General features: G+C 38.5%; 1 protein-coding gene and 1 pseudogene across 1 annotated transcript; both read right to left on the reverse strand.

The window, feature by feature from the left end:
• Positions 1-3,318: 3,318 nt before the first annotated feature.
• Positions 3,319-9,861, reverse strand: LOC122006638 (protein PLASTID REDOX INSENSITIVE 2, chloroplastic-like). The gene is made up of 3 exons (XM_042562206.1): positions 9,541-9,861; positions 9,329-9,427; positions 3,319-3,728 (listed from the first exon to the last, which is right to left on the reverse strand). Exons 1-3 carry the CDS (start codon positions 9,820-9,822, stop codon positions 3,519-3,521), a joined length of 591 nt encoding a protein of 196 aa, XP_042418140.1. The 5' UTR covers positions 9,823-9,861; the 3' UTR covers positions 3,319-3,518.
• A 2,277-nt stretch (positions 9,862-12,138) lies between these two features.
• LOC122004633 overlaps positions 12,139-13,430 on the reverse strand; it is a 34,635-nt pseudogene continuing 33,343 nt past the window's right edge.

Here is a 13,430-nt window from a genome sequence, read left to right on the forward strand (position 1 = left end):
TAAGAAAGAAATAATACTACAATATTAAATATACTTTTAACTTTTAAAAGTATTTTTTATAAAAAATATTAATTAAGTATAACCAATAAATATTTTTAATTTATTAATCAAATTTAATTTTGATTAATAAATTAAAATTTTATCAGCAAAATGTTTAAAATTACTAATTAATTTTAATAAAAAATTACCAAACAAATCTAATTTTAATAGTAAAAATTTAAAATTATCAATTAAATCTAACACGAGTAAAAAAAATAAAAAAAAAATCCAGATTTAATCTATAAAAAATTTAATTTTTTTGACCAAATATAATTTAGATAGTAAAAAATTAAAATTACTGATGAAAATAAATTTCGACTAAAATTTATTTGAACCATAATTTTAAATATTTATTATCCAAACTCATATGTTTTTAAATTAATATTCATATTTAATTTATATAGGTATATATATGTAAAATTTGTGGGGCCTAATATAATAAGAGCCCTACGTATAGATCTTAATGGCCTATGCCTTGAGCCACCCTGATTGATACCTATGTTCATTGATGAGCCACTATCAAAATTTCTCTATATTTTCTCCTTGAAATCTTTTCATGAAAAATTTCAGTAGTTTTCCACTGTTCCATTTGGCCATATATATTGCCTTCTATTTGCATCTTTGCTTCGATTTGAATTCTACTTTCTGGTGGACAATTAATTAGTCAGTCTACTGTGTCACAATGAATACTTCAATCAACTTAATCTGTCATCAGTCGACTGAAGTCTGTAGCTTCTATACCATTTGATGGTTGCAGCTTCAACTCAATCTGTCACCATGAATGCTTCAGAGAAACTCATGTGCCTCTGAAGTATGAGGTCTGAATACTTGAGAAGGAGCTTGAGATTCGAAATGAGGAATCGACTGATGATGCTCATAGGCAACACCTAGAGAGTATCAAGAAAATTGCACAGCTTGAAGCTGAGTGCCAACATTTGCCGGATCATTTCATAAGCTTGGAGGAAACAGTTCACAAGCTTGGGGAACTAGTTGAAGGGATCATTCAGAAAAGCAATGAGAGTAAAACTGGTCAAGGCATATCATCTGGAGATGATGATGGTTCTTCTTTACATGATAAATCTGCATCAGAAAATGGATATGTGGCTCCAACATTTATATGGGAAATCTCCAATCTCACTTCTGTTTTACAGAATTTTATAGCAGCATGCAATGATCTTTTGACTGATAAGATTGACCTTCAAAGAAAGATTTGGAGGGCATTCCAAAAACATCTAGTACTCAGAGTGAAGCATTGAAAGCTCAGCTGCATGAATCAGAAGCAAAAGTTTCAAATTTACAGAAAGAAAATGAAATACTTGAGAAACCAGGGTGTGAATTGAAGAACAGATTGCAAATAACAAATCCACTAATGAAGACCTTGCGACTAAGTTAGCATTCACCAAGGCTGAATTGACTGAAGCTCTTCAAAAGTTTGCATCCCTTGAAGTCCAACTTGCTCAGAGAAACAACTGCTGTGAAGAACTGGAGGCAACTTGCCTTGAACTACAGCTAGAGTTAGAAAGGTACAATGACTGTTTGTTTGTGCGTCTTTTAGCGGTAATTCTATAAGTTCCTCTGAGATCTCTAGTTATGTGTGGCACAGCTTCATCTGAAGAAACTCCAAAGTACATAATGCACCCAGAAGACGAGCGCATCCAGATGGTAAGCATTGTTCATTGAATCTGGATGGAAAAATTGACAACTTAATTTTACTTGATTAAATTTTTTTCTGATAGCAAAGTTGTAAAATTTCTATTCCACCTTGCAAATTTGATGGAGTATCAGACATCTTAGGTTAATTTTCTGGTTTATAACTTTAAGGTCCAGGTGATCAAGAGTACAAAAAACCATAACTTGATCTGAAGTCTAATCTTAGCAGGAATGTGATATAATTGCAGCAAAAGAAAAGCTTGCCTAAATCTAGAGAAGCAGTTGAAAGCATTGGCATCAACAGTCAACAGATAATGGACCTTTATTCGACAAGGTGATATCTAGAGATGGCAACGGATCCGGATTGGGACGGATTTGGTTAAATAGGGAACCCGCCCCGCCTCCCTTTGGACCCGCCCCACCTCGCCCCGTGAACCCGACAAGGCAGGTTCGGGTTAGATCCGCTAGACTGGTCATATTTAAAATATATTTATTTCAATATTAAAATATTATAAAATAAAATTTTAATTAAAATATTAATTATTAAATATAAGAAAAAAAAAATATAATTATATATATATATATATATGGGTCCGGGGCGGGTCCAGTTAAACTCAGGATCCGCCCCGGACCGACCTTAGACCCGTTTAGGCAAGTCTAAACCTGTCCCACCGAGGCAAGTTTATTACAGGGCCGGGTTTGAACCCGCCCTATTGCAATCCCTAATGATATCTACTATCACGCAGTCCAACCATCATTGCCTGCAATTAGGGGTGTCAAAATAATCCAACTTGACGACCCAAGTTGACCCCAAAAAAATCAGAATCAAATTGGAGGTTTTCAAATTTGAATTGGGTTCAAGTTAGAGGTTTTCAAATTTGAATCAGGTTCAGGTTAAAGAGTTTTCGGATTAAAATTTTTTTGATCGAATTTAGATTCAGATTAACCTGAATTTAAGTTTTAGTAAATTTGTTAAGGTTAAATCAAATTTTATTTTAAAAATTAAAATGCTTTTATATATATCAATATCAATATTATTATAACAATGATGAAATATTAAGATAAAAATAAAGAATTATAAAAAGAACTAAAAAATCATTTTTAATAAGATCATTCGGGTCAGATTCAAATTTGTCGGATTCGAATTCAGATTTATGGGTTTTAGATTTTATTCGGATTCAGGTTGAAATTTTTTATTAAAAAAAAATTCAGCCCGATCCGAATCTAACCCATCTGAATTGACACTCCTCCCTATGGTTGCTCGCCCATATGAGAGAAGAGGATTGCTTGGAGCCCACAGACTAAAGTTCTCTAAAGAAGGAAAATCCATAGACTGAGATACCACATACACTGATCCCAGCTTCCGAAAACACAAACCTCAGCCATCAAATCTCATTGAGAAGTATAATTCAGATGTCACCGGAGAATAATGCTTCCCATAAGAACCCAGGCAAGGCCAATGAAGGAATGCTCATGAACTGAGTGTCCTTATGTGAAGAACAAATTGAGACACAAGAAAGGCATTGAAATCGACTGAATGGGACTGAACGGATAGTCTTTATGTAACCTGCCAGCATAATATCAATTCATATAGTCGAAAGAAAGGCATTTACCTAAACGGTACCAAGATTATAGACAATGCTAACAAGCATAATAGATAATTTTAGTAGTGAGCTTGCTTAGTGATAAAGGTTCTTTTCTGTCTATTAAGATTATCCCTCATCCTCAAAAATAATGACGAAGAAAATATCTCCCCATTTATTATGATAAGATTGCCTGGGATAATCTCTACTGCTTAATTTTGCCTGATATTATTACTGATTATGAATCTACCCAGAATCTGAGTTTAAGTCTCGCCCTACTGGCCATTCCTTCCAATCCTTGTCGACATGCTTTTGGGCCCAAACTACTGCTGCACGTGCAGCTTGAGGAGCACCCGGAAGTCCTTTCTCTCTGAGTGTATCAGCCATGTCGATGAATGGAATAACCAGGAGGGTTCCCGGCCCACCATATTCTGTGTGTAGAAACTTGCTAAAGATCTGCATCAAAACTACCATTACATAAGAATCACTTCGATGAGAATAGGATGTGGGATTTAACAAATAGATATACCCTTGCCATAGGTCAGATGAAGAACAAAATGCCAATAAGAATGAAATGCCATTCACAGGCGAGGTGTCTAAACTTGAAGCATTTCAAACTAACAAATACTTCAAAAGGGAACTAACTGATAGAGATTGTCACCTCAAGCAATCTGAGTCACAGCTAGTTAGAGATGCACTAAGCAGCGGCAACAACAAGAAGCACACACCAAAAAAACATTCTTAAGCATAATAATAGGCACATGAATTGTGCAATGATTATTGTCCTAGGAAAGAAACAGGAAAAAAAACATGCATGACGCCAGATCGGATAATGATTATCCTGCGGGTTGACGAGAGACGGAATTGAGGAGAGGACATGAAGAAAAACCACCAAAATAAAGAAAAATCCGCCGTTCCCTATGTTTTACTAAAAAATGAATCTTTATTAAGAATAGAGGATTGCCACTCATATATATATATATATATATATATATATATATATATATATAAAAGTGTTTATATAGACTTTAGACTCTAAAACTCAAATAAAGAAAAGAAATCCTAATATATAAACTACAAATCCTATGTTATAAAAATATATATATATTAATAGACTCATAATCCTAAAAATCCTAAATGGACTCAAAATATAAAAAGACGGCAATTATTAAAAATACTTAAAATATCAAAAATACCTTAAATACCAAAAAATAATAATAAAAAAATACTGATTCTCCTGCATCAGTCACCCCAGGTTTAAAGAACTCGTCCTCAAGTTTAGAGTAACTAGTGTCAGGTGGTAACCTACGAGGAAGATCATCTAGTACTAAATCAGTAAAATTTACTCGCAGTTGTTGCTTCCTGAGGTACTCTGGATCAAAGTAACCAAAGTTTTCCTTCACTATTATGCTGACATGAGTATCGTCCATTACAGGGCAAGTTTTTGAAAGTTCAAAATTTACAACTTTGGTGATCCAATTTTTATCTAACAATAGTCTCGGCCTCAGGTTTAGCTGCTTCGGCAGAGCCATCTTCTGCTTGGGACTGAAGGTGTTGTGCGCCTTGAAACTTTCTTCCAGCATCTCATCGTCACCACCAGCATTGACGGCATGAATAACAGAAACCTCATCTTGCGAATCGGAAGCGATTGCTTTTACCTCATGGTCACAAACTCACAATCAGGAATTGAAGGAACCTGATTCTAGATGATGGAATTTACTGCTACACCAGGAATCTCATCATCAGGGTCAATCTCTTCAGACTTGCCCTTTTCATCTGTAGCACATTTGATTTCATCATCCTCTTCTTCCTTGGTATGTTCAGCTACATCATCTTTGGTTATCACTAGGTTCTCTAAAGAAATTATGATCCCTTGGACAGGCGACACTTTGAATTCACAATTGGTCTCAGGCACTAGTTCTCTAATGTACTTCAGTTTCTTGGATCACCTCATCTTCCTTAGCATCATTTGCTCCACTCTCCACAATTCGATCTCCATCAATGCAGACTTCATCTTCATTTCCATCAAAGTTATCTTTGATTTTAACACCTTCATGATGTTGGACTACACTTCCTAACTCATCATCAAATTCCACCGCTTTTGGAGGCCATTTCAGCAGCTTCATCAACTTCTTTTGTAGCCATTTCCATCACTTCTTTTTTGATAATAGCGGTTCAGCATCTAGTGTTTTTCCATTCTCTTCAAGATTATTGATCAGAATATTAGGACCAACTGCCATCAAATTGCAATCTTTTTCACAGTGATTAATAACTTCTTTGCCCAGTTGCTTTTGGTCTCAGCCTATAGATACGGCAGCAATTTTTTTAACTTCTGGAGTTATTGCTGCTTCTTCCAGAGAACATTGTGGAACAACAGTGTCAACGGCCACCTAATCACAATCCTTTTCACTATTTTTGACTTCCTCTACCAGAGCATTTATGATCTCCATGCCTTGTTCCGGTTCCACTTCTAGGAACGAAGATCCGATCTTGACAGCAGATTCCTCCATCTTATTCCTAATCCTTGCACTCCTCATGGTGGACATGGCACCATCTTCTGTCCCTGCCCTAGTAGGCTGCCTCGTAATCTTACCATGACAAGCTGTAACCCTTGCTGAAACGACCATGTCTCCATCCTCTTGCTCCACGGCTACTGGGGTTATGACCACCTTCCCAGTCGCCGTCCGCCGGCCAGTTAGGGCGGCTGTTGTTTTCATTGCACTCATGGGCTCTTCTTCCTTAGCCTCAACGTCTTTTTTTGGCCTCCTCGTTGGTGGTTTCATGAAGCTGCACTTAGTAACGATTAACAGTGTGGCCTCACTGAGGGTTTCTTTCTTCTCCTCCTCTATTTCATCTTCTTCTCCTTCAATGCCCAATCGTCAGATCTATGAGGACTTCATAGTCACACGATGAGCCACAAGAAGGGGGCTCGCGGGTTGCTCCCTAGGCTCTATTGAATCAAGAGTCATCGATTCTGCATGCAGTCATCGGCGTGAGGCATCCTTGCGCGAAGAGGGCACACAGGGAGTCAAATCCTGAAGCGCTTCTTGGGCATTCTCCAACGATCAGCTGCATGGAGTGTTTGGAGGGCTTCATCTAGGGGTGATCGCGGATTGGGTTGGTTCGGTTATTGGGATAAAAAACTATCCGACCCTACTAGATCGGATAATGTAATATCATGACCCTACATCCGACCCTATATCCGGCGGTTATTATGTATTAAATATCCAACGGGTTGTCAGTTATTTGAATATCCGACCCTATATCCAATGAAATATAAAATATAAATATAAAATAATAAAAAATAAAATATTTTAAAATGATAATAGACATTACTCATTACACGTTGTAGTAGTTAATCGTCAATAGCTGCTACAACGTGTAACAACTTATCGGCAGTAGCTACTACAACGTGTAGCAGCTTATCCGCAGTAGCTACTATAACGTGTAACAACTTATCGGCAGTAGTTGCTACAAGTAGGGGTGATCGCGGATCGGGTTGGTTCGGTTATTGGGATAAAAAACTATCCGACCCTACTAGATCGAATAATGTAATATCATGACCCTACATCCGGCCCTATATCCGGCGGATTTTGTTTTTTCGGTTCGGTTCGGGTCGGTATAAGCGGGCTGGTCGGTTTGGCGGGTTGACTGCTCACCCCTAGCTTCATCCATGCAACGTTGGTGATGTTGGCGGGGACACGATTCTGCTTGCATAGTGCTTGAAGAAGTCGCCTGGGCATGCTATGGAAATCCATGGCTTCCTCCTCTCCTCCTCTGTTGCAATCGTTGTGTTCACAATTAGGGTTTTGACTGGCCCGGCCTAAGGAGAGGAGAGCGATGAATTTGAAATTTTGATCGTTGTTGCCTCGTCAACTGCTTCTTCCAAATCATCTTCGAATCTGTGTGTCAAAGCTATCATCCTCCATGGCAAAACCTAGTCATCCTTGGAACGAAGTTTGAGTCTAATCAAAGGGAAGAAAGTGACCTTTCATCTTCTTCACATCTTTTTCCAATCTTGATCTTGGTCTTGCCTTGTTGGTCCTATAAACGTCGCAAGTGCTCCCACCATGCTGATGCTAGACCTCTAAGCTTGAAGACAACCAGCTTCACCTTCATCCGATCTGAAACTTGTATATAGTTAAAGATTCACTCCACTCTATCGATCCAATCAACAAAATTCTCTATGACGTGCCAGAAAATTCGGATAGACCAACTGGAAGGCAGAGGTCTCCATGTCGATCCTATCGGCCAGGTGCCTCACGATCTTTGCGAAATCGCACCATTTTTACTAGGATAAATCTACAACTTGCCTCTGTACCATCTTTTACGATGCTCGGCTTCCTCCATTGGAACCTGCATATCACGACCATGACGATCTTCCATTGGATTTGATCCACTCTGATACTAACTAACACCGGATAGGATAGCGATTATCCTGCGAGCTAATGAGAAAACGGAATTGAGAAGGCAAGAAGAGAAACCACCAAAACAAAGAGAACCCCGATGTTCTCTATGTTTTACTAAAAAAAGAAGCTTTATTAAGAATAAAGGATTTTCCCTCAAACAAATATACATGTATCTATATAGACTCTAGACCCTAAGCCCAAAATAAATGAAAGAAATCCTAATATATAAACTACAAGTCCTATCTTCTAAAGAAAAGAAAGAAATTCTAAAAGAAAAAAAAATTATTAACAGACTCACAATCCTACAAAATCCCAAACGGATTCGAAATATAAAAAAAACAAAAAATACCTAAAATACCTTAAATACCAAAAAGATGAAAATTAAGGGCAGCCCGATGCACAAAGCCCCCGCTATGCAGAGTTCCGGGGGAGGATCCATTATACGCAGTCTTATCCTACTTTTTACAAGAGGTTGTTTCCAGGAAAAAGATGAAAATTACCAAAAATAATAATAAAAATCTACCGATCATCTTGCATCATGTGGCAATAAGGCGAAATCGCTCGCCCCCAGCGCCCCCGCCGCACCCGACCCAAGGTCATCACGAGGGAGGTAAATCACAGCATCCGATCATCTTGCATCATGCATCATGCATCAGTTGTTTACTTAGAGAACATATTGACATAACTCCTAAGGGCTGCAATTTACTTAGTACACAAAATTGGGACATGCATTCTTAACCACACTCCTAGAATTGTTTATAGGACTGTTTTACAGTCTAATACAAAAGCAATTCAATATACCCCCGATAGTCATGATCAGGCTAAAAGTTGAAATTACAGTCATTTACATCATAAATTCATGTTTTACATCAGCAAAACCATTTAAGCTGTAAAAGAGTGAAGCTTAATCAAAATAGCAAATATTCTTGTTCGACAAGAATCCACAAACACCTATGATGTCACACCCCACTTAGATGAGAGAATGACCTATTGACTAGTTAGAACCAACGACTAGCCCAATACTAAACTAGGGTGTCACAATCTCCCTGCATAAGGCTTGATGTCCTAGTCAAGGGTCAAACTCCAACACATAAGCCAGGATGCCTAATCACCTACATGTAATTGTAACGACCATATTTAGAATTAGGTTTACTCTAATTGTAACGACCAACATAGAAACCTATGTCAAGCCTAACCACCAACCTAAAATATTTAAACCAAGTCAGCAGTAGCTAAATCATCTAAGCTCGTAAAACTTCTCTATTAGCAAGAAATTCACCATGTGGGATTAAGCTTGGGTATTACATATGACATTATAGTACTCCTTGAGTTTGATCACGCCAAAAGTTATTGGTAGTCAACTAACTTAAGGAACTCCATTCTTTAAAACTTAAAGCATAAAAGTCAACTCAGTTTGGCATCGGTTCCACATTCTTTCGAGTCCAAGATGAATACCTATAAGATGAAGGATGAGATGACTTGACAAAAGAATCATTCTTTCACCGACCGAATCAAAGTAACGCCCTTAAGAATCCTACGTAGAACCAATGAAGAAAAGCCTTCAAGTAAACAAAGTGACGATACTTTTTCTTCCTTTTTTTTTTTCACAAGGACAAGAAGTTCCAATTTACTAAATCCCAAGCATACCTCGGTACAGACATCGACCACTTCACCGACTGAATCACCGAAGTACTCTTTCTTTTTGGTCAGCCTCTCGAGCATATGCGTGCGGAACCTGGTTGTCTCCTGAACCAGAAAATCCAAAAGAAAAAAGAAAGATGCAAAGAATCATCAGCAAGTCCAAGATCCCAAATGGAGTAATTAAAGCCAAAGAAGCAGGGTGGGATATGTGCGCGCACGGCGAGGGCAAACTCCGGAATCGGATCAGGGAATTGGTACTCCGCAGCTCTGCACAGAAGACGGTCGGGGCGACGAGAGAAACGCGAAGAGCGGCGGAACGACGAAGGCGGAGGAGCGGAAGAGAGGCGAGAACGGGCAGGAAGAAGGGAAGGGGGTGGGAATGGGCGGTAGAAGAGGGAGGGAAACGGGGGAGGAAGAGAAGAGGGGCGGGATCTGGAGAGAGGAGGGAGGAGGGGGGAGGACAGCAGAGATGAAGCCCTAACACTCGCCATGGGCATCATGAACCAAAATTTTTAGGTTTAAAGAGAAAGCTCGAAATTTCTTACTGATTGTCGATGCGACTGCGGAAGTAGCCGGAAAAGCGACCGGATATGTTACGAGAGAAGGCCTCACGATTCATTCCTCAACTGTTATTTTACAGAGATTTTTTCTACTGTCCAAAGTACTTTCGGTCGATGGAAAATCATCCAAATTCGATGCTACTTGATTCATTAATTTTTTACTATGCTACATGCCCCTCTAGTGCTACAGTATAATGAAAGGCATCAAACTATCATTCAAACATCTATATAGTTCGATCTCAATTGTGATTGTTGGACTTATAGATTATTCATCACAAACGCTTCTTGATTTATCCTGACAATCGATGATAAATTTCGATGAAATCGTACCGATCACCTAGTGTCAATATTATCTTGTTCAATATTTTTTTTATTATGCTCTATGTCCTAGTACGATGATCATTTACATGAAAGAGGTCAGATATTTAGTAAAATATTTTCACATTCATTAAAAAATAATCCCAACACTTATTACATCAAATACTTATATAAATACCAACTATACTAATCTATGGGGGTATTGTCTGTCATATTTATATTTCTACTAAATCTAATTTCTAAAACTAATTGAAAAAAAAATCATAAGAACATTTTTTTAAATCATTTTATACCATCTCAATATATTTTTATTTTTATCCGATACAATTCAATTTTAAACAACACAATAATACTATAATTATATATGAACAAATATTACCTATGAACTTCTACAATAATTTATTTTTGATAAATATTATATTATAGTAATTATAGTATCATAATTATTATATAGTTATTTCTAATCCTCACAAAATGCTTAGTTGGTGATGGACTTGCTACACTAGAATAGAGGATCAATTTTTGATGTTTACATGTTCTCAGTGACGGATCCAGGAATTCAAGTATGGAGGGACAGATCACGATAAATAAGGGGCGGTATCCTCCATCTCTACCGGTGGAACCCTATAATACTAAGGGTTCCACCGCCGACAAGGGGGGGCGACCGCCGATGTCGTCCCCCCACTAGATCCACCCCTACATGTCCTCATACGAAAATTCCTCTCATCTATTAGTCAATTTGGCAGTTGCTTATATTTTAAGTTTATTCCATGATCTAGCTCTCTTCTTATAATATAGAAATAGGATGGGAAGAACATTGGGATTTGTAATATAAACAATTTAATAATCTTTTTATATTACAACTTTATAATTCGTAACTATCATAGTCATACAACTATATAATAACTAGATGACCATAATTGCTATAACCGTCTACAATGTTTTTTTTAAAATAAAAATATATTAAAACGAAATAGAGTATTATTTTAATAATAAAGAAGAAAAAGAGGTCTTTTTGACTCTTACAATGAAAAAAATACCTTCTTTATTTTTTTGCCAAGACTAATTAAAGAATCTATTTGTCGTTTTAGATTGTTTATACCAGCCAATTATTATATCCAAGTCACTGAAATGATAAAACTCCAAAGAATTCTGGTGCATGATACAAACAGCTATATATGTCCTTCGGACATCGACTGCAACTTGAGAAGGCTGGGAAACCATCCCAAAACAAGAATATGAATGAAAAAGAAGAAAAACCAAACTACCAAAGCATTGTTGTCAGCCAATATTACTATATACGAGATTCATACAATAGGATCGAGGAGCTCATACAATAATAATGTTGGACAAATAATAGAGATGACCTAAGTGAATAATCTCAGATTGACAGAAAGAGGTCGACCGAATAGTAAGATCGACCGAGCAGGTAGATAGACTTGTGATTGACGTAGTTTTCTTGAAACAAATTTGTCCTACCTCCGGTAATACTTCGAGGTTTACTCAGATATAATGGTTGATCATGACTCCACCAAGCACTAGTAGTCATGACGAATTGAGTAGCACCCGAATGCCCACCATTTCACTCATTATCGCTCAACCATCACTCAACCGTTTTGTTGTTCCACTTTGGCAATTTTTATCCCGACCAGATGGTTCAGTGCAATTCGGACCTTAGATTTGCACCCCTGTGCATTCATGCATGAAAGAGAATCTCTCTCAATATATTTGTTCACATCCCCTATTCCCCAGTATATGTGAATAAATATAAATCAACCAACATACCATGAAACTCTCAATATGAGATTAAAATCTCATTCACAATAAAACTTCTATCCTTTCCCACCTCTTATCCATTCCCACCTATTCAACAAATAATACTCTTTTCGGATCAAAATAAAACTCTGCATGCGAAAAGCAAATTAATATATCGAAGATTTAGAAGCATTTCCGGTGCACGATCGTTGGCCCGGACTCATCGTACCTGCCTTGGCGATCCACGTCTGCAATCATGATAAAAATCTCCATTGTTCAATCCTTAATGAACTAATATGTGATCAGAAATCGGTGTGTGATCGATCACCTGTTGGAAGGTGCTGGGCGATGCCAAAATGGATCCTCCAATCCAAAAGCTGTACTTCCTCTCTGGAGCGCCACTACCTTGATCTTCATGCTGCTAGGAGCCAGGGTGATGATCACCTTGCTCATCCTGTCAGCGATGCCGTCGAGCATGGTGGTTCTCCTGTGCAGAACGACGTTCCCATAGAGATCCCTCCTTGATCACCTTGCTCATCCTATCAGCGATGCCGTTGAGCATGGTGGTTCCTCCGCTCAGACCGACGCTCCCATAGAGATCCTTCCTAATGTCGACATCGCACTTCATGATTGAGTTGTAGGTGGTCTCGTGGATGCTCGTGGCCTCCATCCCAATCAAGGACGGCTGAAAAAGCAACTCCAAGCATCGGAACCTCTCGACGTCGATGGTGATTAATATGGAGGATGTGAGTGGTCCCAAAGATAACGTGAGATTAATAGTCAAGACGATATGCCAATCAAATTATGATGAAGTGACAGTTAAAATCAAGATGCACTTAACCGAACGAACCACTTTCAACAGGGCTAAGCTCACTTCTCACGAGCATGACTTCTAGTATAAATCCGATCGGTCCCAGAGTCGATCGAATTTCCAGGGCTAAGCTCCCAATTCTCATAAACATGACTCCCAATGTAAACCCAATTGGCCCTCCGGAGCTTAACTTCCTATTTCTCATTGGTATGATTCTCAACATAAACTCAATCGGCCCTAGAGCCAGTCGAATCTCCAAGGCTCAGTTCTTCACTTCTCATGAGCATGACTCCTAACATAAATTCGATCGACCCCATAGCCAGTCGGATCTTCGAGCTCAGCTCCCCACTTCTCATGAGCATGACTCCTAACATAAATTCGATCGACCCCATAGCCAGTCGGATCTTCGAGCTCAGCTCCCCACTTCTCATGAGCATGACTCCTAACATAAATTCGATCGACCCCATAGCCAGTCGGATCTTCGAGCTCAGCTCCCCACTTCTCATGAATATGACTCCCAGCATAAACCCGATCAGCCCTAGAGTCGGTCGAACCTCCGAGGTTCAGCTCCCCACTTCTCAGGGGCATGACTCCGGTATAAACTCAATCAACCACAGAGTCGATCGAATCTCCGACGCTCAACTCCCCACTTCTCATGAGCACG

The sequence above is a fragment of the Zingiber officinale genome, chromosome 7B (genome assembly GCF_018446385.1).
Source record: "Zingiber officinale cultivar Zhangliang chromosome 7B, Zo_v1.1, whole genome shotgun sequence".
Taxonomy (NCBI): domain Eukaryota; kingdom Viridiplantae; phylum Streptophyta; class Magnoliopsida; order Zingiberales; family Zingiberaceae; genus Zingiber; species Zingiber officinale.